The sequence below is a fragment of the Sphaerodactylus townsendi genome, linkage group LG11 (assembly GCF_021028975.2).
Source record: "Sphaerodactylus townsendi isolate TG3544 linkage group LG11, MPM_Stown_v2.3, whole genome shotgun sequence".
In the NCBI taxonomy this organism is placed as follows: Eukaryota; Metazoa; Chordata; class Lepidosauria; order Squamata; family Sphaerodactylidae; genus Sphaerodactylus; species Sphaerodactylus townsendi.
In genome coordinates, this window is record NC_059435.1 from 42,739,835 (window position 1) to 42,766,292 (window position 26,458).

Here is a 26,458-nt window from a genome sequence, read left to right on the forward strand (position 1 = left end):
ATAATGTCAGCTGCTTTGGTATCCACTGGGGAGAAAGGTAGGGAACAAAGAAAGTAAATAAAGAATAAATATAGCTGTAGATGGGTTGGTGAATGTCTGAGAAGGAGAGAATAATGAGGCAACGAAAGGGGAGATGATATGGGGGGAGGGAGATAAAGGGGAAAGTGAGGTGCCACCCCTACTATGCAAGTGGGATTGACTGAGCAATCAGCACCAGATAACTGTCCCCCAGTTTTCCCAGAGGCTACTAGGAGAAGAGGGAAAGGTTAAGACAGAGGAGCAGATAAAGACAGGTTAATTGTTGTCTAGGTTAGGAAATTCTTAGAGATTTGGGGGTGTGGTCAGGGAAGGATGGAGTTTGAGGAGGGGAACAAACCCAGAAGAGTGTATGTCATAGACTCTACCTTCCAAAGCAGCCACTTCTTCCAGAGGAATTAAGGTTACGGACTTTTAAGTGGATACTTGAGATCACCATATAAAAAGACTGCTATGGAGGGCAGACTCTACGGCATTATCTCCTTCTGAAGGTGCTTCCCTCCTCAAAGCTGGCTCTCCCAAGGCTCTACCAGCAAATGCCCAGGAATTTCCCAACCTGAAGCCTGCAACCCTAAGTGAGAATTGATATCTAGAGTTGCAAGCTCTATTGTGATTCCAGGATCTCCAGGCCTCACCTGGAGGTTGGGAACCTGAAAAGGAAGCAGGAAAAGTGGCGAGGCTATGAAGGCTTTCAGGAAAAGGAAAGAAGAAATAGTGAGGGGAAATGGGATGCCTCCAGAAAGTGTTTGTGGGTTCCCACTTGTCTTTGTATATTCCTTACCGACAAAGGCATACAACAAAAAACAGATCACCCAGAGAGCAGTGTAATTATTGATAGAAAACAGTGGTCCAGTTCCATAATTGTGCCTTAGTTCATTTTCTAATAACTGCTTAATAGCTGCTATAGAAGGGTGGTTATTCATCTCCAACAAGACATTCTACTAAGATTATTCAATGAGATTTGTATGCCTGTCAACTAGACATAATTCCAATGCACGTGGAAAGATATTGTACATATGAAATATATTTCTAAGCAGTTTCTTTATTGTATTAAATCATGTGACTTGTGCACGATAACATCAACATTTAAGTAAAAGTGCTTGGAGGCTCTGTTTAATACAAGTTATTGGGGTGGAGGGAATGTTGGTGCATGAACAAAAGTGAGTTTAAACAGAGCTTCCAACTGATCTATCAACTTTGAGGTTTTCATTCCACCTCAGTTACACATCTTGTTTTGTATTATAATGAGGCATTCAAAAGTAATAAATCCCTTTTACTATGTACTTAGCAAACATAAAAAGAATTCACTCCCTCAACTTCCCACTAGCTATCAAAACTATAGCTTTGGTGAGCTTTCTCACAGAAGCCGTATGATACAAGCTCTGTTCTACACTGCAAATCAAACAATCAACATTAGGTGGCAGGAGTGTTCCGAATGCAAATCTGTATCATACTTGCCTGAAAAGAGCTTTAAGATTTTCTGGTAATTCTGTTCGGCCAGCATAGCCTGGGTTCATAGTGATAAATATCCCAACTGATGGCTTCAATATGATATTTTCTCCAAGGAACAAAAATCTGTTATCAATGATATGATGAAGAAAAGCCGTGAGTACAAGATTACCTTTTATTTATTTTTCATCTTTCTTCTTATGAAATATCTCTAATACAATCTAGACTATGAGTAGGATCTAAAGATCCATGCAATGAAGATCCACCTGTCCAAGAAGGCACTGGACTTGAATTTCTAGGAATAGCCCCCCCTCCACAATGCCCATTCACAGAGAAACTGTGGGAACTTTAGAAACATTTCTGGCAGGTGGTATTCAGAGGAAAAAATGTGTCCGAAATCTTGCTGTACAGCATTTATTCCATGTTCTTTTCCCCAGTGCACAAGAAGCTAAGAAGATACACTGACAGACTGCCTCTCTCCCATCCTTAAACTTTTTAAAACGGAAAGAGAATAAGAAAAAGAAAAGGTAGAATGTTAGGCCTGGTTAGCGTCTCCTTTCTGGTTGGGAGCTGAGTCCTCTTGCAGAGCTTGTGCTGAACAGAACCTTCCAGACATCCAGTCATGGATGAGAGTCTTTTAAAAGAGTAGATTCTCCAAGAAAGGTGAAGGAAAAAACTAATACTGGCAAACAGGAATGAAGTTTCCCAAATCCTAGGAACTGAAGTATGACAAAACAGATACCTGTGCTATGTGGCAGGTGCTGCCATGATTGAGAAAAGAAAGACAGAAGGAGTGCAGCAGGCTGGGGCAAGGAGCCTGCACAGGAAAAAAAAACTATAAGGAGAGCTGCTGGGCCAGGGGCTGCCTGTGATTTGTCAAGCTGCCTTCTGAAAGAGTCAGAACTAAGGATCAAACTGAAATGTTTTTTAACACATCAGGTCCAGATTCCCCTTTGACTAGTCAAATATCAGTATCATAACTGATAACTGTTCAGAATACCAAACAAGCAGATCCAAAATGGGTCAGATATTAACCTACCCTACCTCAGGGGGACATATGGGTTCAAATTTCTCCACGATGCAGCTATTTAGTCATGTGGGGGGTGGAAAATCACCCCAACACCCCTCCTCCCCCCCCCCCGGATCCATATACTGACTTCAATGTAATGGTGACTTTGAGATGACCTAGTGCAAAAAAAAAGTCATTTGGTAGTGGTGAGGGAGGGTGGCCACCCATGAGAGGGTGTGTGGAAAACTCAGATTTTGTACCGGGCTACATTTCCCCTAGATGCGCCTCTGCCCTAACTCACCCCAGCTGTTTGGGAAAGTTGCACAGGCCAGGTGAGAAAAGGAGCCCCTTCTCCGCATGCCATGGTGAACCAGCGCCTTGCAATCTTAAAATGATGTTTCCTACAGCTGCTATATGTTAAAAATGAATTGGATAGTTTAGTCCTAACTGTGCATCCACAACTAGATTTTGCCCAAGGGCTCAGCAGAACTCTAGCTTTTGGAGATGTACACTGTTTACTGCAAGAGGAGCATAAGCATATAATCCTTTTTTTCTGTTTTCATTTTGTAGTACTGTGTCCTGCTTTTACACCTACTTATGTTGATTTGTATGCTATTGCTCTGCTTCAGTTCAAAGCCTACTTCCAGATTTGTGAATGTTCCTCTGGTAGAAGGGTTGTTCCTCCAATGGAACAGGCTCCCTAGACTGGTAGAAGGTATCCAACTTTGCTGAGTAGAGTTGCAGGATGCGAACAACTATTTTAAGTCGAGTTCGGTATGTTGCAATAAATGCCATTGATGACACAAATAATCCGTGCCATGATATATATGTAATATACACAAGGTTAAAAGGGTATCTCTGATTATGTATACATGCACACTCAATCCCTTGTTGCACAAGTAGTTCAATATGTTTCCTTATCTTTATGTAATGTTTAATCCCATAAACAATACATCAAGAAATGGGCTGTAAATACTCACTCCTTTTTCTTATTTCTTATTGCATCATGGATAGTCTTTACTTGTACTGCCACAACTGAAAGAACTTCCACAGAAATTCGGTTAAATTCATCAAAGCATCCCCAAGCTCCTGTCTGGACTAAACCTTTGTAGATGTTTCCTATGGACTGTAAAGAAAACATACTTAGGCTTTATAGGTCTTTTTTTTTCCATGAAAGGAAGCTTTTTCCTGAAACACATGTAAAGCAACAAGACCACACTTCTGCACTATTATATTAAGAACATAAGAAAGAGCCTGCTGGATCAGACCAGAGTCCATCTAGTCCAGCACTCTGCTACTCGCAGTGGCCCACCAGATGTCTTTGGGAGCTCACATGCAGGATGTGAAAGCAATAGCCTTCTGCTGCTGCTGCTCCCAAGGACCTGATCTGCTAAGGCATTTGCAATCTCAGATCAAGGAGGATCAAGATTGGTAGCCATAGATCAACTTCTCCTCCATAAATCTGTCCAAGCCCCTTTTAAAGCTATCCAGGTTAGTGGCCATCACCACCTCCTGCGGCAACATATTCCAAACACCAATCACGCGTGGCGTAAAGAAATGTTTCCCTTTATTAGTCCTAATTCTCTCCCCCCCCCCCCAGCATTTTTTGTTGTCACCTACAAATTAATTGCTGGGTTCTATACTTCCCTAGCGCAAAATAAAACCCAGAGTAGAGACTATACAAAAGCAAAAGATAAACTATGCAGAAAGAAGTTGGCTGATTTCTCAGTAGTTATCACTGAGTTTGATGGGAGAAAATAAACAAAGTAGAGACACAATTCAGGGGACATGGAGGGTCAGATTTATTTCCATTTATATATTTACTTCATTTATACCCTGCCATTTTCCCCATGGAAACTCAAAGAGGCTTACAGTGTTCTTCATTTTATTCATGTACCAACCCAGTGAAGTAGAATAGGCTGAAAGTGTGTGACTGACAAAAAGTCACCCAACAAGCTTCCAATTGCAGAGTGGGAAATCAAACCAGGGTCTCTCAAATTCTAGTCTGACATTTTAACCACTATTAATGTTTGACTATTAGTGAGTCTAGCCCTTAATTTTCTTGAACATAAATGATTGGAAGAGTGAAAAGTACTATCATTTAAGGATGATCAGTGCAAGGCAAATCAGACTAACCCTTCTAAGTAATTAAAGTCATTGGTTTTTAGAAGTGTGTGGCTAGGCCTAGGATTTCTCTGTAAATTATTTCAAAGGTAAAAATCTGTCTGTCAACAATGGTTGGCCTAGTCTTCACCAACATTATGTAGCTCAGGGTGCGGAGAGCAACCCTTTCCAATAACGGACAGTCCTCCCTCCACACAGAAACTATTCATCATAATGCTCACTACATAATACACAGCACCTTGTAATCCATCTGTTCTGAACAGTTGAAGACATAGACCATCATTCCAAGGGCATGGCCCAAATCTTTGGTGGTCTCCGTTTTGCCTGTCCCAGCAGGACCTGCAGGAGCCCCACTCATGGTCAAGTGAAGAGACTGAGTCAGAGTGATGTAGCACCTTTAAGCAATTAAAAGAACCATCACTAAAACATATCAACATAATTTTCCTTTAACAGTTGACATTTCTTAATGGTTGCATTTTTCAAAACCAAGAAGTACAACAAATGCACACTGATCAACTCACAAAGAAACTTTATATTCTAGCTTGTGCCTGTCATTCTTAAATAAAAGAGTGTCCTATTTCATTATCAGAGAATAGTGCAAAGTGGTACAGCAAATAAGTAATTAAAAATGGAGGCAAGAATAATAGTTCAGCCTTGATTAATCATAGGGTTGCCAATTCTAGGTTGGGAAATTCCTGGAGATTTGGGTCTGGAGCTTGAGGGAAGTGGGGTTTGGGGAGGGAAGTTACCTCAGCAAACCTTCCTACCTACTAGCCAACCTACCATTATCTACTTCACTGTCATTGGCTTTTTCTCATTCCTTAACCCTGGAAACATCTCCCCAGGAAAAGTGTGGAAGAGTTGTGCAGTGGTCTCGAGTGCTGGGCTAAGCCTGGTGACACAGCAATTGTCAATGCCAGGCCAAACCCAATGGCATGGTGATAGTGCGGCCAGGTCAGGCCCAGTTGTATGGATAGTGAGTTTGCAGCAGACTGGGTATGTCACTCATGAGGCCTCCTCCATCAGTGGATTCCACCATGTCAATCAAGGGGGGAGAACATTTCTAGGTGTGCTTTGGCCTCCAGTCCACTCCGGTTCTCCCTCCACTGCCTTACTTTAGAGAAACCAAGGCCTGAAAGCCTTGTTGTGATTGTGTAGTGGCAGAATAAGATTATTTAGTTTCATTTGTATTCATTTTATGGGTCCTGGATCAACTCTTACAAGTAGCCCTGACAGAAGTGGAAACTATACATTTTGACATCATCAGCTTGGCTCAACATGCAAATATTTATTCAATTGATCTTTAAAGCAATAGAGAGCTCTGATTCCATGTCAATAGGAGAAAAAATAAACAACTGCAGGAAAAAAGGAAAAGAAATCCCTATTGGGCCTGTTTGTAACATTTCCTGGCACAGGATCTTTCCACTTCTTTTAGTTTCCTCCTTTCAAGAAGAATCTTCCATTAAAGTGAGTATCTGAAGGCAAACCCAACTATCCATCCTTGTCATGCCATGAAGGCCAGACAGTGCAGATTATAAAGGGTATTATACTGTTGTACAGTGCAGATTGTAAAGGGTATTATACTATTATATATTATACCCACACACTGTTCACTGATTCACTACTAAATGTCAATTGTAATATAAAGAATTTTTACATGAAATTTAAGATCTAACATTGTATTCTACAAGATGGATCAAGCAGAGTTCACAATTAGCTGAATAGACATTACCTGTCAGTCAAAGGTGTAATGACTAGCCGAGGGGTATTTCCCAGGTACTCATAACAATACTGGAACTGAGCATCACAAATGTTGGCAAAGCAGTGTTTCTGAGCCCCATCCCATCTGTGGCGTAGCTGTGATAGCCAAGCAAAAGCTTGGGAACTAGTGATCTAAAAGACCCAAAAACATTTCACAACTGTTATATAGAGATAAAAGAAAGTTAACATGCCACAATGCCTCAACTGTCATCACTAGCTTTCACGCCTCATTCCTGATCTTTCACAAGCAATAACCCCTAACAGCAATTATAAGGGATTAAATTCACTTCTGGGCATCTATGTACCAAAAGAAAGTATACTGTCAGATCTTTTTAATGGGCTTTTTTTTGTTGCAATACACGTTACAACTCCTTCTGCCAAGATCTTTCTCTTTTCTTTTACAAGAAATAAATGCCCACATTTGATATGACACAATTTTATATGTGCCTTCCAGCATCATTCATTTTATTTCAATGATTTTATTATTTCTTTTTAATAACATCCCCTGGGTTTCACAAAACAATTATATCTTTGATGTCTCATTTGTTTCATACAAATGTCTGCAACTTTCCCTAATATCAGTGGGACGTGGGATCATTTGGATCAGATCCCTATATTGTCATGAATGAGTAATGTAATATTCCTTTGCAAGACTTTTTCCTCAACATAAAACACAGTCACCGTGGTTTCCCCCTAGGACCTAGAAGCTTAAAACAAATGAACCACACAGAAGTCCACAGAATATATGGTGCACACAATCAAGACATCAATTTTATATCAAGGACCGCTCTGTCATATTCCACAGAATAACTCCAAAACTTATAAACTTCTTTGTATACCTGTGTAGTTTCCTTTTATATTAATTGTTCACCTAGACCTCAGAATTCTAATCCCAAGTATACTTCATTTGCACTTCAACGTTTTGCTGCCTAGACTAAGGTTGGCAAAGCCTTCACTGACCTCAGTAGTTCAATTAGTGGTTCGCAAACCATGGGATGGACCTCTTTTATGAGAGGTGTGTAAAGTTCCATGGAAGTACAGGATTCTGAGGGAAGACAGCCTTTCTTCCCCTTACAGAGCCAAGACATGGTTGAGAGGAATGCATCCCTGCCTGCCTGCCTGCCTGCCTGAAAACTTGAACTGATCCAGAATGGATATGTGAGGAACTTTGAAAGTAGGTTGTGCTGTGTATGCAAGGAAGAAATAATTGCTGGTGTTAGGTTTGAAAGGGGTCAAAGATGTTATGTTCTATTTCTCTCAAAACCCCATCACTTATGAAGTTACAAATCATCACAAGCAATAGTAGCACACAGCTGCATTTGAAAATCTTCTGATATTGACCCTTCTTCCTCAACCTTTTCTGATTTTGGGAGCTGGTTGTAGGTTATCCCCCGCATTTTGTGTCTCCCTGGAAATCTTTATATAGTTACATGTGGAACTGATTACTGGTGCTGGTTTATGGAATTTATGAGGAAAACAACACAGTATTGGTCTGATTGCTAAAGCTGAGCAAAAAAAGCTTTCAATTTTAAAAAGAAAATAAAAAATTATCCTTTGTATTTTGCCTAAGGGTTATGTGTGTTTTTTTCTGTTGCCATGGTCACAAGGACCCCACTTTCTCTCCCCCTCTTCTTGCCTAGCTTGTTGTCCCACAAGTGCTTCAGAGAAATTTTATAATTCCTTCTAGTGGGGGCAGGGGGAGCAGCCATGTCTGGCGTGGCAAGATTTCTTGTACAGACGTATATCCTCAAGCTTTCACGTTCTATTCTCTTTGCAGAAAGCAACACCACTTCTAGCACAACTTTCATTTGCTTTGCCACCAGAGTGGGGTTCTGCCCTAGACACCTTCCCTCCCTCCGTGGCCAGCCCGCCATTCCCACTGCTGTCGACACCTTTCCCCTTGCCCCCTCTTCCATGTTGCCCACTCCTTCCTGCTTCCTATTTGTCCTGCCAACATCTTTTAGTAGTCAGCAAGTGAAGCCAAAGAAAAGAAGCTCAACCGCATGGACTCAGCCAAATCACACTCTAAATTCTCATACTGATATATTAACTCAGTATAATAATAACAGAGAGTACTTGGTCCTGCCATACACTTAATGTTCCCATGCACTCAGCCTCCCTTTTCCAGGGATTGTGTAAATCCCCCCCCCCCCCCATTCACTACAGGTGTGTCAGGAAGTGGATGTGGGGGCTTTATGGTGCTCATTTACATTCTGGAAACAAGTTGGTGTTTCTATGGATAGTACAAACAAGGCATCTTTTGGGCTCCACCCAACTTCCCACACTCTACTTCCAGTCTTCCTGATAATCAGGAGGGCTTTTTAAAACTTTATTTCAATTTCAAGCATTTGTACCATATTAGATCTATCAAAATAATGATAGATATCATACAGGAATATCAAAATAACAAGGAATATCAAAATAAAAAGCCTCTCTCTTCTCCCAAGGCAGCAGGAGCAGCAGGAAAATGTGTGTGTGGGGGGGTGTGGGTGCATGTGTGTGTGTGTGTGTGTGTGAGAGAGAGAGAGAGAGAGAGAGAGAGAGAGAGAGAGAGAGAGAGAGAGAGTGAATATCAGTTTAAGGACACAGTCTCTTTCTTCAGAAGATTGTGGTCCAGGGAACTGCTTTACCTCTTTTTCTCACTTCAAAGGAATTATTTACACACACGGACTGTGGCTACAATATTGATATAATAGCATTAACAGAAAGATCGACATAACAGCAATGTAAAGGGCTTTAACAAAGCCAGCAATTTTGCAACAGTTTGGCTTTAAGTGTAAGTTAATGGGTGGAGTTAAGAGAACTAGGAAAAGCAGAGGCTCACAGAGTTCAGCAAGCAAACTGCAAAGTAGGCAGTGGAGTGCCTCCTCATGTGTAAATGGAGAAGCACAAGGAGACTCCACTACAATCCCACTGCGCAGCAAAGAGCCCCGAGGTAAGCATTCCAGGCATAATGGGCCTCAGACATGCAGATCCAGCTTGAGTCAACGTAATGGGCTAGATTTCAGTATATATGTTTCTTTTGTTCTTTCTGTGTTTGAGATCACCCTGAATAGGGCTTCAGAACATATGCAAGAATAACCCTTTTCATTTTTTACAAGCAAGACACGAAATATCCTTCTTGGATAGATTTTGATTCTTTCATAATTAGATTGGTGCAACTTCATGTAATGTCATATCTATTGGATATCAATATATCTAATTCTGAATTATAGCCTTACAGTGTGTATCCAAAAATCATTGTGGTTATGTCCAGATAGGGAGGATTCTTCTACAAACTGGGACAGTCCTCCAGTTTGCATAAAGCTATGAAAAGTTACCAAAATAGTTGAGGAGAGCTTGAAATCCTGGCAGAGAGATCAGAAAATATCACAAGGTCATAGATAGAATTGAGGGGTTGCATAGCAACCTTAGCTAGACTGGAGGTTTTTGACTTGCTAATACACAGAAAGCTGGAATTTCCAAGGCAGAAATAAGTGAATGCAATAAGGGGAGGATGGGAAAAGCAGTACAAAATGGTGGGACTATGGCATGGAAGCAAAAAATCAATAGGGGAAGAAAATGAGAATGAAATTGATTCTCTCCCCTCAAAATTTTCTGGGTCCCCAGCTTGCTTCTACCCTTTCCCTATTTTACTGCATTCCTGTGCTTAAATTTCTAATCCCTCTATGCCGATTCATGTTTAAATGTTTTGTTGAAATTATACTCCTAGCATTTTACATTTTATGTGAGAAGTGAGCATTGTTAAATGCCTAAAGGGGAGATAAAACAGCCCTAATTTTTAGATGAAAGTAATCAAACACCCATTTGGTGTGGTCCCAGTGATTATTATCCAGTGTTGTGATTTTTGATGTTTTTAGGTCTCCCGCATCACAGGACGGTTCCTTGACAGCCAGTCAGCACCAGGAAGGAGGGCAGCCGCTCACTCCTCCCCTGCCACAACGGCGCCCCAAGGTAAATCTTGGGGTGCATTTAATATGAAGCAGAATGAGGTCTAACATTGGTGTGGAAGCTGAGACATAGGTTTAAGTTTACCTTCTGAGCAACAAGCTTTGCCACCACATCTCTTGCATGAACATCTATGGTACATATAGTCATAACCTTCTGTCTGTCGCTGGAGGTGAGCTCTCCCAACAAGAGAGAGATAAGAGCATTTAGCTGAGCAATCTAAAAAAGACATGAGAAAAAGTAATTTTATTTAACTGAATTCCAATACAGTACTCCTGAAACCACTCATTACCACTGGTTTATTTTGTATAGGAAATTATTTCAACTGCTCTACTAATTTCACAATATAGCAAACATTTTAAAATGTTTTTAAAATAAGTGTCTATAGAAAGTCCACACAATGCCGCTCACTGTATTGTTCCGTATTTCTACTCTTAGTTCTTGTATTGAAAAGGTATGAAGAACTGCATTCTGAAACAATCCTATCTAGGAACAGGCAAAGCGTCTGCTTATTTTATCAGCGATAAACTAAGTTACAAATAAATACAAGTCTGACAGGACATTACTTAACATTCTAGCTCAGGGGTAGGGAACCTTTAACACTCAAAGAGCCATTTGGACCCGTTTTCTACGGTAAAAGAAAACACTCGGAGCCGCAAATAATTTTTGACATTTAAAATAAAGATAACACTGTATATATTTGGGTTTTTTACCTTTTACTCCGCTCATTTTGAGAAGCGCATGGATGTGCCCACCCTGCTGCCTGCAGGGCGGGCAAGGATGGGGCCAGCGGCTTGGCCTTGCCGGCCGTTGGGAAAGCGCCCGCCCCGCTCCAACGGGGCAGGCGAGAGGGGAAGCCCGCGGCGTGGCCCAGCCGGCCGCGGGCAGTTGGTGCGCCTGCCCTGCTGCCTGCAGGGAGGGCAAGGATGAGGCCAGCGGCTCAGCTCATGGAGCCGCAGTGCAAGGGCAGAAGAGCCGCATGCGGCTCTCGAGCCACAGGTTCCCTACCCCTGTTCTAGCTAAACCACTCATTAGGACATAAATAATCTGCATTGGAACAGTTTACACAACTGACAAAAGTGAGGTACAAAACGAATATTTAACCCTTCAGTAAAATCATGTAAGATTATGTTTAACCTACCATCCCCATATGATTTAGCTAATCAAAGCCAAATCAGTAACCAGTTTTAAAATTCATAATATGCAAGCACAGTGATTAGTACCAGTCAGCAGCCTTATTACTTTTTTTTCACCAACAGAAGCTTCCAAACTATTTTCCAAGGCAGCCTTACATACACTGCAATATTGCAAACTGGAATGTAATCCAAAATGGATCACCATGATGAAATCCTGACTCTCCAGAAAATGTCACAGCTGGTACACCAAACATAGGCAGGGCAAGGGTACTCACTGGAAACCAGACTTCTATCTGCAGATGTGGACCTCTAGTATCCCAGTTCTCAAACTTACTTTTCCAAGCTAGTTTAGAATAGGATATCCCTGAACGACAACACTGTTGAACAAAAAGCCTTATAATCTTGCCTTAAACTTTTTTCTTGGATTGTGCTGCTCCACACATTGAATGCTCCCCCATGAGCACAAACACACATGAACTAATGTGCCCGGGAGAAGAGAGGAATATAGCCTGGTCTTCTTTTGATGTGGTATTTTTTTTCTATGTGAGGGGATGTATGAGAGGAGAGAAATCATATAAGCAAAATACACACATATGATGAAATGACATAGTCCAGAAGAAATTTACCACTTGATTCTGCTGACTGTCAACTACCCCTGTTTTACATGTGTTCAGGTGTTATGTCTGAGAGGAAGAAATCAATTACCTGCTTTTTATTGTAATCCTTCAGAGCTGTTTCATATCCTTCTTCTAGTCGGCCGAATGCTATACCCACATCTGTGGACCACCAGATTTGAGAGCCAGTGAGCGCTATTTGAGCTGGGTAGTCAAAAATCCACTGTTCTCTAGGCTTTTCCTCGTATAAACCAACGGCTTCAGTGATGTGATAACGTATCGTTTCACGCATGATTTCTTCAAGACACTTCAACCAGGTTTCCACCTTTTGAAATAATCATCAAACAAAACCATGTTTTGTATGTGAGAAGAATGTGAAAAGTCTTGAAAAATTCTCCAATGGAGACCATCCCAAGAAAGATGTGTTTTTAATTTTTATAAAAAAGTTCCTTTGTCTCACTCCACCATTAGCACCCACTTGTTTCTATAGTTACACCCTTATAAGCCCACTGATGTCAGTGGACTTACAAGAAAAAAAGACTGCATGGTCTGATGCACCATGTGTCTAATCAGGGTCAGATTCTTGCATCATTTATAAATGGCCAGATTCTTCTCTAAGGTGGTGTCAGCAGCCACAAGTTGGACCCACAACAATTCTAACATCTACATCTACAATTCTAACATCTACATCTGTGGTCAAACATCTAGTCTGACTCTTAGATAGTACGAAATTATACAAGTGGACTCAGAGGATGAACAAAGAAACATAAATGATAGCATCTTATGTGGCCTATGTCAGATCCCTGAGGTTATGATGCTAGGTCTCCAGTATCAGCTGGATGCTAATATTTTAAGCTACAGTATGTACAGCAATATTTGCAATGCCTTTCCTACAAGATAAACTTTACATCCATCCAATTCTATGCAGCCATACAGTCTATAAATATTCCATTTTCACCTAATTTTACACATATATTTCAAAATGTGCAGCATTTTTAAGCTTCAACAAATATTAGAGAATGTTATTCAATAAAATATTACATTGTTACTTGCTCTCATATATTGTTAATGGATCAAAACACCATGAACAATCTACAACAACCATCAGTAGATTTTGAAACACCATATGCAAACAAAAAAATTCAACACTTTAGTTTGTACATTGCAGAAAAAGCATAACTATCTCAATAATATATGACAATTAAAACACATGACAATAAGGTTATGAAAAAACCATAGCTTAAACATAGCTTAAGTGTCACCATTGCTGTCCAAGTAACCAGCAAAAAGCAAAAGATTGTGGCAAGGCAATGCAGGGAGTGAATCTGGGGGAAGGACCACGCATGTACAAGATTGGGGGGAAAAACAGGCCACAGATTCAGTGAATACAGCTGCAGCAATATTGGCATAGTATGGGGATGGATCCAACTTTGCCAAGCATGAGCACTGAGGGGCAGCTGCAAGGTGGGCTAGTCCCATTACCCTCTATACCTTCCCACCTGAGCTTCCCAGAGAGCAGTGGTGGCATGGCAAGGGATGGAGGTGAGGCAAAGACAGCCTGAGTCCAGAGGGGGAGACACACATGTGGCTGCTCAGCCATATAAGGCGGGGGGAGACAGACCCAGACAATGACTCTCCAACACTGCCACTCCCATCCTGTCCCCAGGAGAGCAAGGAGACCTGCCACTCCTTTCCACACTCACAGCTCTGGGATGCAAATGTGGCCCTAGGTAAGTCTGGGGCAATTACATCTTCATGGTAATTTCTGAATTTGCATATAAGCAATTACAGAATATTCTAGGCATCCAGCGAGCCAATTAGCTACAAAATCCTCTCCCCAGAAATAAGTTGTGATTTAAGAATTCGTCATATATTATGATCATGCTTGTTTTCTATATTGCCTTTTTTAAGAGCAATTATAGTAAATCATGTGGATATACAAAGTTTGACAGATTATTGCCATATTTACAATGCAATCCTAAACACAGGCATTTTCAATTGACTGAGAAGGGTGTAACTCTGTCCAGGATCACATTGTTAATTTTCCAGACAACCAACGTAACTAAACTTGTGTTATGAACTCTTTGAAGTATTGGAATATAACATGTCTTTTTATTCTTCCTGTATGGTAACATGAACATCCAATACATCACAACATAATAAAAATTAAGAGAATTAATGAAGGCAGAATTTTGCCTGTTTGCTAGGCAGTAGACTGATGTTCCAGATTGCATCTGGGCTAAAAGGAAAACACTTTCTTCCTTTTAGTCTAGTAAATAAAGGAAAGAAAAATGATACACCTCAATTTTGTAAAAAAAAAGAGTAAACATACCTGACCAACACACTTAAGTTCTGTATTGAATGGGACATATTCCTCTTCTTTGCTATACATCCCTAATGCAGTATTACTGGATTTCCCATTGTCTTGAAATTTAAGATCAGCAATATTATCAAAAAGTTTAATAAGATGGCAGGTCACCTAAATTAAAGTATGAGCATACAATTAAAGAAATCAATTATTTCAAGCTTTGCTCAGATTTTAATCACTTTCTACTATCATATTTCTTCTTAATCACTTTCTACTATCATATTACTATCATATTTGCTATTATTGCAAAAAAAAATTACCTTCTTGGGCTGGGCTCCTTTGGAGAGAATGTCAAGCAGATCAGCAGATGAAACAAAATAGAACCGAGGAAAAGCTAAACGTTTGGTTTCTAAATATTCAGCAAGGGCTTTTTCACAAATGGAAAGTCTGAAAATCAAGAACAGAACAATGCATTGTCATAGGCTTTCATGACCAGAATGGATAGGCTGTTGTAGGTTTTCCAGGCTGGGGGGCTGTGGTCTGGTGGTTTTAGCTCCTAATGGTTTGCATGCATCTGTGATTGGCATTTTCAGAGGCATGTCACCGTGGGATGTGATTCTTTCTGTGACACAGTGTAGAGTGGTTTGTATGGTTGGGCATCTGTTTTATCCTCCTTTCACATTTTTACATTTAAGAATGACTAATGCTTTTATCACCTCAGATAGATTACAGGCAGATAGATTACAGGCAGCCCAATTCAGATGCGGGAGACAGAACAGTCACAGGGGGCAGCATGGGCTTGCGTCAATATGTTTACCCTACCAGCCAGCATAAGTAACACTTACGACATCCAGGAGGGTGAATAGGGAGGTGGGCACCACTTCCACAACTGCACTGACCTAATGTGGAAGCCAACACAGCTGGGGGCATTCCAATGTATTCCTGAGGGTAGAGCAGCACTAGTCAGCTTCCACTGGGCTTTGGACCTGGGAACACCAGCAGGGCAGTTGGCAGACTTAACTCCCTTGAACCTTCAGAGCAAGGGTCTGCAACCTGTGGCTCTCCAGATGTTCATCGACTACAAACCCAATCAGCCCCTGCCAGCATGACCAATTGTAGTCCATGAACATCTGGAGAGGCACAGGTTGCAGACCCCTGCTTCAAACAGTTGTGGTTTTTTCACCTTTTCACTGCCTTCTCAGGAGATGGCTTTCTAATAGAAACTTTAATTGAGACATAGGAGCAGCTTCAAGGAACAGTGATGCCCCCACTGCCATTCCTTGAGGAAGTTATTAAACAATAAAAAGTTATTTATTATACCATAAATACATCTCTTTCTTCGTAAAATCCCTTTGAGTATGACATTCTCTCTCTTTAAAGGGCACACATTATTTATTTTTTAAACAAGTAATAGATGTTTAAATAACAGAAACGAAAACAAAAAAGGCTATAACTTTGTCCTTGCTACCCTTTAATGAGTGATTGAATATTTTGTATTTTGTATAAAACTATTAACTCAGATTTACCTGTATTGCAGATCTTCAAGTTTTTCATATAAATTGGGTTTTGTAGTTGCTTCTAATACATTTTTTGTATTTGCTGAGTCAATCATTAATTCCTGGATGAATGCAGAAATACTAGTTAAAATATTTAATACTCAGGAAACTTCACAAACACTACATCCAAACTATTATAAATACACTTGTTCAAAATATGCTGTCTTCTGAAACAGATAATTAATTATGTTGATGATGTGAAATGCAGCAATAATATATTTAAGCATTTCTTACAATGTCCTAAACTAGTAGAGACTGTAAGTAAAGTCTTCTTATAATACATTGTTTTTCACATGCTTATGGTGAGAAAACATGATTTTGTGAATCATTTCAATTTGGCTGGATTTTAGCACATCTGGCCTAAATAACTGTTGCCTGTTCAATTATTATACTGAAAATACAATACAGTTGTAACCTTTATATCTGAAGAACAAAATAATGTAATATTCTTAAGAATAAAGTCCATAATGGTTACAAAATCAGCAATCTGGGCCACCGAAACACAAGACAGGGCTTTCTACATATTTGGGATTCCCACAGGTATTCAAGAAATTGACTAAAAGGGGGGGGGGGCAATTTTTAAAAAATGTCTGATGAACCACATTTACTCCACAGGGGACAGAATGCTGAGAGACAGTTAAAGAAACTAGTCTGAAGAGACAGCATATAACTACCTTAAATCATGGGTCCCCAACCTTTCTGTGCCTGCAGGTATATTTGGAATTCTGATATGGCAGGGAAGACACAGCAACAGAATTGCTACTTCAGGAGGCAGGGCTAGCCACAGAAAGATTGCCACAGCTTAACTTAAGTAACACAGTGTAGATCCTTGTGCTGGGGGAAGCAGCTGTTGCCAAAGCAACATTTTAAAAAATCTGTACAGCCCATCAAATCACCAGTAGTCTTGCTAGGCAAATCAGAAGCCTTCCTAGGCAAAATTTCTAACTGGCCCCACCCACTTCCAAAAAACACTTGATGGGTGCCAGTAAAGATATCAGCAGGTGCCCAGGCACTCACGAGCACCATATTGGAGACCCTGGTTTTAAATAAATAAATAAGGAAGCGGGGGTAGAAAGAAAATTAGCCTGCTCAGGTTCCTGAGAGTTTGCAGGATCCTAGGAGAAGAGTGTGTGTGTGTGTGTGTGGGGGGGGGGGGGGGGTTCATATTGTTTTTCCTTCCTGCTGTTCTTCACAGCTCTCCAGCCTGTTTTTCCTACAGGGAAAGGTAAAAGAAAAAACACATAATGTGAGATTGTGATGATGAAATGAATGTTATCAGGGCAGCTGTTCTTTGTTAACCTTAAAATCTGAATCAATGCAATCAAATCGCTTTGCAGCTTGGGGAAGTTGATCTCTGATATCTTGTGAGCCAATGAAAATTGTTTCTAGATGAACCCATGCACGCTGAACTTCCATCCAAATGAAAATGACTGCGTCTGCCACATTCAGCTTTTTCTGCCAGCTTAAGACTTGTTCAATGAAATATTCAACGTATTTGCTTTGTAGAATTGTTTGCAGCTGAACCTTGGAAAACAAAAGCAGGGGGATGAAATTAAAGGATAAATAAAATTACTTGAACATGCATATGAGATGCAACCACAAAAGTTCTACAAAAATTGCAACAGGCTATTATTACAGTAAATCATAGCAAAAGACATTTTCAAACCTTGCAAATGGACAGCATATTATTAAATGATTCTATACTATCGGGGGGGGGGGGGAGAGACCAAGGACCTATAATTTTGCTAACTCCTGCACAGACAGGAATTTTTGTTAAAACATATACAGTTAAGACACATATAATTTTACAGACTAACATCTGGGACAGTTAAGATTCATTTTAAATACCCATTTTGGAAGCAGGGTTGTAAATTTAGCCCAATTATAAAACACATTAGGAATTCAGCAATGAGCTCATTTATTATTTACATTAGAAAACAACATCTTACTTGGTTATTGTCTAAAGTCTCAAAAAGCTGTTCATCAGTTTTCAGCAAAGGAATATTGGTCCTGTAATGCTTTTCATAGGAAAACTCCATGGTAGTCCATATTTGACTGATTTCTATGAGAACCTGGTTGAAAATCAGGATGCTGGTTAGAAACATTTGATCATATTCAAAATTTGATCATATTCAAATATTCTTTAAAAATCCAGAAAGTGAGAGTGTTCCAGGTCAAATCAGTGTGAGATAGCTAACAGAGTGCTAGACTGGAACTAGTGAATCTGGGTACAAAATCCACTCTGACATCTTCACTGGGTGACTATGGTCTAGATCAGTGGTTCTCAACCTGTGGGTCGGGACCCCTTTGGGGGTCGAACAACCCTTTCACAGGGGTCGCCTAAGGCTCTCTGAATCAGTGTTCTCCATCTGTAAAATGGATAAATGTTAGGGTTGGGGGTCACCACAATATGAGGAACTGTATTGAAGGGTCACGGCATTAGGAAGGTTGAGAACCACTGGTCTAGATTTTTTTGTCATGAAGTCCTAGCTGACTTATGATGACCCCCCCCCCCCCACGTAGGGTTGAAAACTTACGAGGTAAAGGGTAATACTATAAAAAGGAATTAAACAAAAATATATTTAAGTCCAGCAGTGAACTTAAAAACCCATTAAAAACAAAACAGGCTTCTAGCCATGCAAGTCACAAATTGTGCAATACAATATACACTCACTGCAGTTCTTTAAAAGTAGTACCCTAGATTAATTCAGTAATACATGGACTTAGGTGCATTTTAGCCAAGAAGGCCTTCTTCAGAGATCACAGTATGCTAGTACAAGCACACTAAATGAAGGATAAAATGGTGTTGTAAGCCATGTAAGGTCAAATGCTTGCATTCCCAAATGTATACTAAAGTGAAAGCAACTTTCAGAATTTTACTTCTGTCTCATATTGTTAACTGCCATCTCAATGGTAATGTAAAGCTGTGCTTATTTGGACACAGCAATTCCTTCACTCCAGTGCGTATGTATGACCAGCAGTAGCAATTTGATAAAGAAAGGTCCCAGACCATTTGGAAAGTCTAAATATAAGGGCTTTCATGGCAAGAGACATTTGGAGGTTATGTGCCATTACCTGCCTTTGCGTCAAGGCTGACAGTGCGTGACTGGCCCAAGGCCACCCAGCAAACCTCAATGGCTTGAGTGGGGATTTGAACTTGAGTTTCCCAGATCCTAGTATGACATCTCAGTCACTACACTGTGCTGGCTATCTTGGTTTAGATAGACAGACATGATTTGTCTTAAGTGCTGCCATTTTCTTCATTGTTGTGGGACATTCCACGAATGGGAAATGCCTTGAAATTGTTGTAGTAATTCATACACCAGTTCAATATAGCCCAATATAGCCCAATAAAGCCCAAAGTGGAAAAATACAAACCTTTTCAGTGCCAAGCTCTTTCACGGCTTTGTCAACAATACTTCGAATGTCTTCTTCAAACTTATGCAGCTTCAGTGCCAGCAACTCTCCCAACATTGTATGTTTGCTTATTGAAAACTGAACCTGCAAAATATACCAAAAGAACAACAGGCCTTTGAGCTATTTGTTTACTGAAATTATTTTTATACCACCTCCTTCTCTCATCTTGCACTTCTGTTTTCCCTGATTTTTTAATTTGTAAAGCATGCTCTCTCTGAAGCAAAAACTATAAGTCAAAGCCAAGATGGGGGGGGGGGGGGGTCCTTATTTTGTGATCTTATGTCTATGGTGGTACATATTTTATAAACCAAAGAAATACCAGATAAGCAGTGCACTTTGCAAATAATTTGAGGGAATTGTTGTTTTGGTAACAAATTTTGCTAATATACCAGCTTTGTACTGTCTTCTTTTTATTAAATGTATGGAAGACATTCATTTTCTAAACTTAAATTGGTGACTTTGGCTGTAATCCTAAAAACACTTTTCCTGGGATTTAGACATACTTGGGATTTACTTCTGAGTAGATTGGTTAAAAGACTTTCATAGTTAATATTTCTGCCATGAAGGTCGTCTAGAAATAATATATTCATGAAATCTTTAACACCCATGATTCTTGCAATTGGATGTAAAGGGGTTCAAGAACAAAAATATTTATTTCTCTAGTGTGAGGTTTAATCTGTGATTAGAATCTGGAGAGGAAGTAACAGATTGGCAATATCTGATACACAGTTCCATGGAGGAGATTCTCCAAAGCATGGAAAGCTGTGATCTTTTGGCCCTCAACATAGATTTAATTAGCTCTGTGGACCATATTAAGTTCCTGGTGGGTGTTTTACATGTCAAGATATACAGCATTGACTCTCATTAGGAAAAAAAGGGAATTCTCCTCAACTGAGATCCTCAAGTCACATCTCTACAAAAGCCACACGTTCTATGCATTACAGTTTCATGCTTGTTCTGTAAATCTTTAGTGAAGTTATACAAATCATTTTTGAAGAGGTTCATGAAGTAAAAAAATTGCTTTGTTCCCTTTTTTCCTCCCGTAGAAACAGGAAGTGAATGTCATGTGATTTAAGAGCAAAGACCAGTCCTGACAATAATATTAAGATGCTTACACCTGTTGCATCCATCAGCTGATACCAGTGTCTCTCTCTCATTGCAGGATTCTGTAGCTCAGTTACAACCCTCAGTGATGTCAACATGTTCTTCACTATTAACTCTAAACCGATATATACATTCCAGGAGCGAACTTCCTTATCCAATGCCCATATCTCCTATAGAAAAACATCACAATGAAATTAAGGAATACTCCGTCAAAGAACAACAATGTAACTAACATAATATTAAAAGACTTTCCAGGATATGCTAAAAGTTGCATCTTCCTTATATTTGAAATGGACAGCAACGACTGATAATGAAAACACATGAAAATATATGAAATATGTTCACTGAACCATTAGGAAAGCTGATGCTCTTTGTCAAACCGCTATTTCTTGTGCATATTATATCATTAGCGTAAGTAATTGCTAAGTACTAGAGATTGCTTGGAGACAATTCTTCTTAAATATAGGAGAAAGGCAAAATTACATTTTAAGCTGTATTCTGGTCCCAATGGTGTCATAAATAATTGAGAATACTACAAACATTCAATAAATTCAATAGAAAAATGTAATACCATCTTATTAGGGACAAGATTATTACAGTTCTACACTTTCCTCACAATTTGAATCATATATGAAAAAAATGACATTAATTAGGAGACGAACACACCACATTTATATGTTCAAATCAATAACAGCAACACTGAAATTGCTCACCAGAGTTTCCTGCACTGAAAATTTTTAGAATGCACTCTTTTTTTTGCATGTTTTTGGAGTTAGTTACATCAATTGCTCCATGAGACGACGATAAGGGTACTCTAACCAGAAAAATATGCTGACACACACAAGTGGTTAATATATGCGATTTGATTTTACATTTTAACCACTTGTTGATGTTAGCTGGGTCTGGATTGGCTGAGATAATTCATTATTAGTGTTAAAATATTTCATTTGCAACCAACCAAAGAACAGACATATACATGAACACCAGAAGCTGCCTTATCATAAATCAGACCATCCATTCACCAAGATCATCGCTGTCTGTTCACACTGGCAGTAGTTCTCCAAGTTCTCATGAAGGCTCATTCCGCACATGCAGAATAACGCACTTTCAAACTGCTTTCAATGCTCTTTGAAGCTGTGCGGAATGGCAAAATCCACTTGCAAACAGTTGTGAAAGTGGTTTGAAAACTCATTATTTTGCGTGCGCGGAAGGGGCCGAAGAGATTTTTCACATCACCTAACACCTGACTATTTTAAATGGAGATGCCGGAGACTGAACTTGGGACTTTCTGCACGCAAAGTAGATCCTCTATCACTGAGCCACATAACCTCCCCAATTTAACAACCTAATATTACAACAAATAGCAGAACACGCCACTGTAAGCATTTCAACATTCCAAGCATTTACTTATTGGGCCTTCAGGCTTTTTATGTGTATAAAAACACATCCATCCTTACACATGTACACACACAGCATGGAAGTTGTGCAGACTTTAAGCTACTTTACTTTGAGCAAACCAAATCCAATTAGTGTCTCTCATCTGCCCAATTTCTGTACAAAGATGACCTTGTTTGTCTTTTCTGAGTCAGTTCAAAAGAAGCGGCAGTATGATTTTATATTTCCATCCACAGGAAACTAAACCTCGGTTTTAAAAAATGTGAAAGTAAAAAAGAAAGCAAAGTTCATCCATAACACTTTGTTTGAGTAAATATCGGATACCAGATGGAAACAAACAATGGTAAGAAACAACATAAACTATGGAAATATAGTGGTTAGCTTTGGAACTTGCCTTGGCAAACCTTCTGAGCTCTACATCCATCTGTTCCATACTAATCTCTCTCCAGTAGCTTTTGTTCCAATCATTAATGGTGCTCTGAAAGTAGAGGAACATAGAAAAACTTCAATGAAAGTTGATCAAGGCAAGTATCTGTAAGAAAATACTAATACTAGAAGTGAAAGAAACAACAGTTTTTTTTAAAAAAAATTCTTAATTAAATTTAATTTTGTAATCTAATTTTATACATTTTATAAATCTTGAAAATTTCTGGGTCAGGGGCTTCTCAGCTGGAAATCTGAAAGCTTTGACTCACTCCATGGCACAGTTCCATATTTCTAGTAATTTCAATAGCTATTTGGGAGGATAATGAGAGATACTATGGCATAAGGTTAAGGACTAGGACCTGGAAAACCCAAGTTCAAATCCTTACGCTGTCATAGAAGTTTGCAAGGTGATCTTGGGCCAGCCACACACTGAACTTGGCTAGTATTTGGATGGAAGACCTCCAAGAATTACCAAGGAAAGACCTCCAAGGAAAGTCTTATGCCTTGAAAATCTTATGGGGTCGTTCTAATTCAGCCGTTACTTGACAGCAAAAAATAACAAGGAGAATAGTATTGAAAGAACTGATGAACTAGAGGTGTTCCATTTCTCCTCCCTTTTTTCTCTCCTCCCCCCTTTAAAATTTGCTGCCAAAGGTGTGAGATAAAACAAGTGCAAGTTGTAAGGCACTATACTTGGACTTATGTGCATGTTTGCACCAAAATAAAGATATGGCTGATGTTGGTGGAAAGTGCCATCAAGTCACAGCCATCTTATGACTACCTCACAGGGTTTTTAAGATAAGAAACATAGATGGCTTGCTATTGGCTACCTCAGCATCATGAGGGTGGATTTCCTTGGAGGTCTCCTATTCAAGTACTAGCCAGGACCAACCATGCTTACCTTCCAACGTCTGATGAGATCTGGTTAGCCTGGGACATCCAGGTAAAAAGTACAACTGCCATTTGTGGCTTACCTATTTCTACCATGCTCTCTCACATCAAGTTTTTAACATTGGAGATTTAACATTGGGGATAGTCTTTTCTATCCCTTCCCTAAAATAGACATCACTGAAATAGATTTTCACAAGGTTTTCTTTGTTCAAGAGCACTATCCTTGCAATTGTGTGAGCAGTTGGAGTCCTTTTCCAACTAAGGGGTGCCATAAAGACATGGGGACCAAAGACTGACATAAAAGCAAGATACTGCTCCCCTCAAAATGGATGCCTCTCAAAGAATTTTGGGATCCATTTTGTGTGTCAAGCCTGGGCAGTAAGGTCGTTAGCAGCGGAACTTTTCCCCTGGGCCTGGGCCTAAGGTGTGTCTGACTGGATATGGGATTAGCTAATCTCCATTGTGTCACTCTTAGGTGATTTATCCTATCTGTATCCATTCTAGCAATCAACCGGTATTCCAGAGAATAGTCCAGGCATTCTCTTGGGTCCTGATGACTCCTCAAGCCTCTCCTATTGTTGGAACCCCGGAAAAGTAATCCATTTTTTTTGTCATTGGCTTTCCTCCCAGCTTGCCTCATGCTATGCTGCCTCAGGACCTTTTCAGGGTACAAATATTAGTCCTTTGGCAATTTATAGTGTGCTGTAATCTGGATCCATGTGCACTCTCCATTTGTATGTGGACTCCTTGTTTAACTCATGGAAATGCTAGTCATTTTCCTCTGAAGAGTTGTTTTTAGTGGACATCCCTTCAAGACTGGTAACTATGGGCCTTTCCCCACTTTTCCTGCTGCTGGGCCGCTCGCAAGGCTAAGGGCTGATAGCTCTTGAGCCAAGAAAGCACGCATCCAAGCTGTGCGGGTCCGGGCATCCCCACGGCATTTTCGCCAGCGCCAGGGATGCCGCGCGCTGAGGGGGCGCAAAAGCGGCAGCGTCGGGGCGGCTGCGCTGTTGCCGCCCCTGACGTGGGGAGTGCAGTGGGACCCCGTGCTACTTGCGGAGAGTAGCGTGGGGCTTAAGGTAAGTGGGGAAAGGGCCTATGATCCATCAGTTAAACTCTATTCAACTTCCACTCTTTTTCTCTGTTGGCCCTTGTATGTTCTGTAGGTAGGTGCTTATTGCATAAAATATATTCCTTGTTTTCAGTAATTATTATTAATAAAATACATTTTTGTTGTACAACTGCCTGTTCATTTGAGAGTTTTCATTCTGATATACACAGGTTGTCAATCCCAATTATCCCTTTTCACTCTGACTCTGCATCTAATTCCCCAATTAAAGTGGAGACTGCCTATCTAGGGTAACAATTGTATTTTAAAACTGTATTCCAATTTAAATGACAATCTATTCTTTATGACCATATCCTTGGCTTAGTTTGAGCTGAGACTCTTTTTTTAATCTCACAAGTCTTGGTCCCATAACAACTTTTAAAAATTGAACAAAATGTACAGTTTAAGCTGAAAACACTGCTAAAATGCTACCCCTCCCCCTAACATAACTCCAACATTTTGTGCCACTGCCAATTGTACAATGTAGTTTCAAAAACACATAAAATTCTTACCGTAACATAAACATTAATATCCCACACACTCTTGAGCAGTTGTATTTCCTTGCGACATTTTTTCATTTGCTTGTAATCTGGCACGGCCACTTCAAAAAGGTTGGCAGTTTCCTTTAGGTGTGACATTTCCTCTTCCAATGCCTCTAGTTCCCTGTTTGCCTTGTGTAAATCAAGTTTAGTTAAAATCTAAATTTTTATATACTGGAAACAAAGTAATTACATAGATATTTTACAAGAATTACTGAAGAAATGTTCCATGTTTCATTTTCCTTTCTGATGTTCTAAAAGACATACCACATACATTTATGGGCCAGTATCTCAGCTAGCATAAATCAAATTCAGTGCAGTAGGGCTGATTTATATCAGGTGAATTTCTGCCCCTACAGTTTTATACGTTTATATCCATATACAACCTTCAGGGACCTGAGCAAATTCACATTATGCACAATTAAACACATACTTGAAAAGGCTTTATTCTAGCAGGAGTAACGTTCGTATTTTTCATATCTTTCCATCAATTATCTGTCAACATTTTGTCTAAATAAAGCAAGCTCACCCCACCAAGGATCACCTTGAACCTCTGATACATCACTTCACAGAAAGATGCGAAGAGGGAGTAATCCACATCCCAACAAAGTTTATTAGAAAGCTTAAGTTGATTTTAATATATCAGGGTTGCAGCTAACCTCTGTGCTGAATACAAAGTGGGGAAATCATTTCAATCTGAACAAGTGGTATAAAATTATTTTTCAAAAACCAAAATGTATTTTAAATGTGCATGCACTGTATCTTGGAAACTGGTACGGCTGCTCTACAAAAATATGCACACTTTAACATGCAGAGGCACATAACACTCCACTGAAAAATAATGTCAGATCCAGATTACACAATATGAAAACAGAAATCTGAGTTCTGTAGTTAGACCACAAGTGTAACATGCACCTCTGAGATTTCTCCATTACCTTATCAAGCAGCGCATATGGGTTTCTGGCATCAAAGTGAAAGGGAGCATCCACTCTAAATCTTTCTCTGAATCCTATCTGCTTTCCCTGATGAAAGAAACACAGGCAATAAATTCTGTCAACAATCTTGTCCCCATAAAAGCATGCTTTAAAAAAAAGAGGAGCTTACATCAAAAGCCACACATTTTTTTCTGAGAAGGGTGACCTCAGAAGTGAGAAGAGGAGCCACTTCATTCTTTACAGACACGGCAAGTTTTTTGGTGGTGTTCCATCTTTCAGGCAGTTCCTAAAGAACATAGGAAATAGGTTATTAACAACTCCACACTAGAGGTAGGTGTCCTTTTTACACATCCCCCAAACTCATGGGAGCTACTTACCTACAAGAGCTCTCACACAGTTGGAATACCCTGCCACAATTATTTTTTAAAGCAAGTTGAACATCTCTAAATCTCTATCGGAAAATGGATGGTTTTGCCAGTAATGTTCACTATTTTCCTCAGCTCAAGTGGGAAAAGGGAAGTACAGATCCATATCACAGTCTTTAAAAGTCCCACCATATACAAATAAATCACATAAATTCCTGGGGCTGCCATTTTAGGGAACAAGTCCAAAGACAGCATGGAAGCACAGAAATAGTTATACTACTCTTTGAATCCTGTCAAACATAATGCACTGATAGTTCAGGATGTCAGGAAGAGAGAA

At 39.8% G+C, this 26,458-nt stretch overlaps 1 protein-coding gene across 1 annotated transcript in view; it reads right to left on the bottom strand.

Annotated features, from left to right (window-relative positions):
* The window catches only part of DNAH11 (dynein axonemal heavy chain 11), a 190,318-nt gene that overhangs the window by 124,315 nt on the left and 39,545 nt on the right, over positions 1 to 26,458 (bottom strand). Inside the window, exons 19-35 of the mRNA XM_048510934.1 lie at positions 25,926 to 26,042; positions 25,757 to 25,843; positions 24,795 to 24,953; positions 22,252 to 22,335; positions 20,474 to 20,632; positions 19,320 to 19,442; positions 17,891 to 18,013; positions 17,241 to 17,465; positions 15,912 to 16,003; positions 14,706 to 14,832; positions 14,410 to 14,556; positions 12,169 to 12,402; positions 10,415 to 10,546; positions 6,351 to 6,511; positions 4,857 to 5,013; positions 3,475 to 3,620; positions 1,495 to 1,611 (exon numbers count right to left, since the gene is read on the bottom strand). Coding sequence (XP_048366891.1) covers positions 1,495 to 1,611; positions 3,475 to 3,620; positions 4,857 to 5,013; positions 6,351 to 6,511; positions 10,415 to 10,546; positions 12,169 to 12,402; positions 14,410 to 14,556; positions 14,706 to 14,832; positions 15,912 to 16,003; positions 17,241 to 17,465; positions 17,891 to 18,013; positions 19,320 to 19,442; positions 20,474 to 20,632; positions 22,252 to 22,335; positions 24,795 to 24,953; positions 25,757 to 25,843; positions 25,926 to 26,042 — 2,390 coding nt within the window. The remainder of the gene's footprint in view (positions 1 to 1,494; positions 1,612 to 3,474; positions 3,621 to 4,856; positions 5,014 to 6,350; positions 6,512 to 10,414; positions 10,547 to 12,168; positions 12,403 to 14,409; positions 14,557 to 14,705; positions 14,833 to 15,911; positions 16,004 to 17,240; positions 17,466 to 17,890; positions 18,014 to 19,319; positions 19,443 to 20,473; positions 20,633 to 22,251; positions 22,336 to 24,794; positions 24,954 to 25,756; positions 25,844 to 25,925; positions 26,043 to 26,458) is intronic.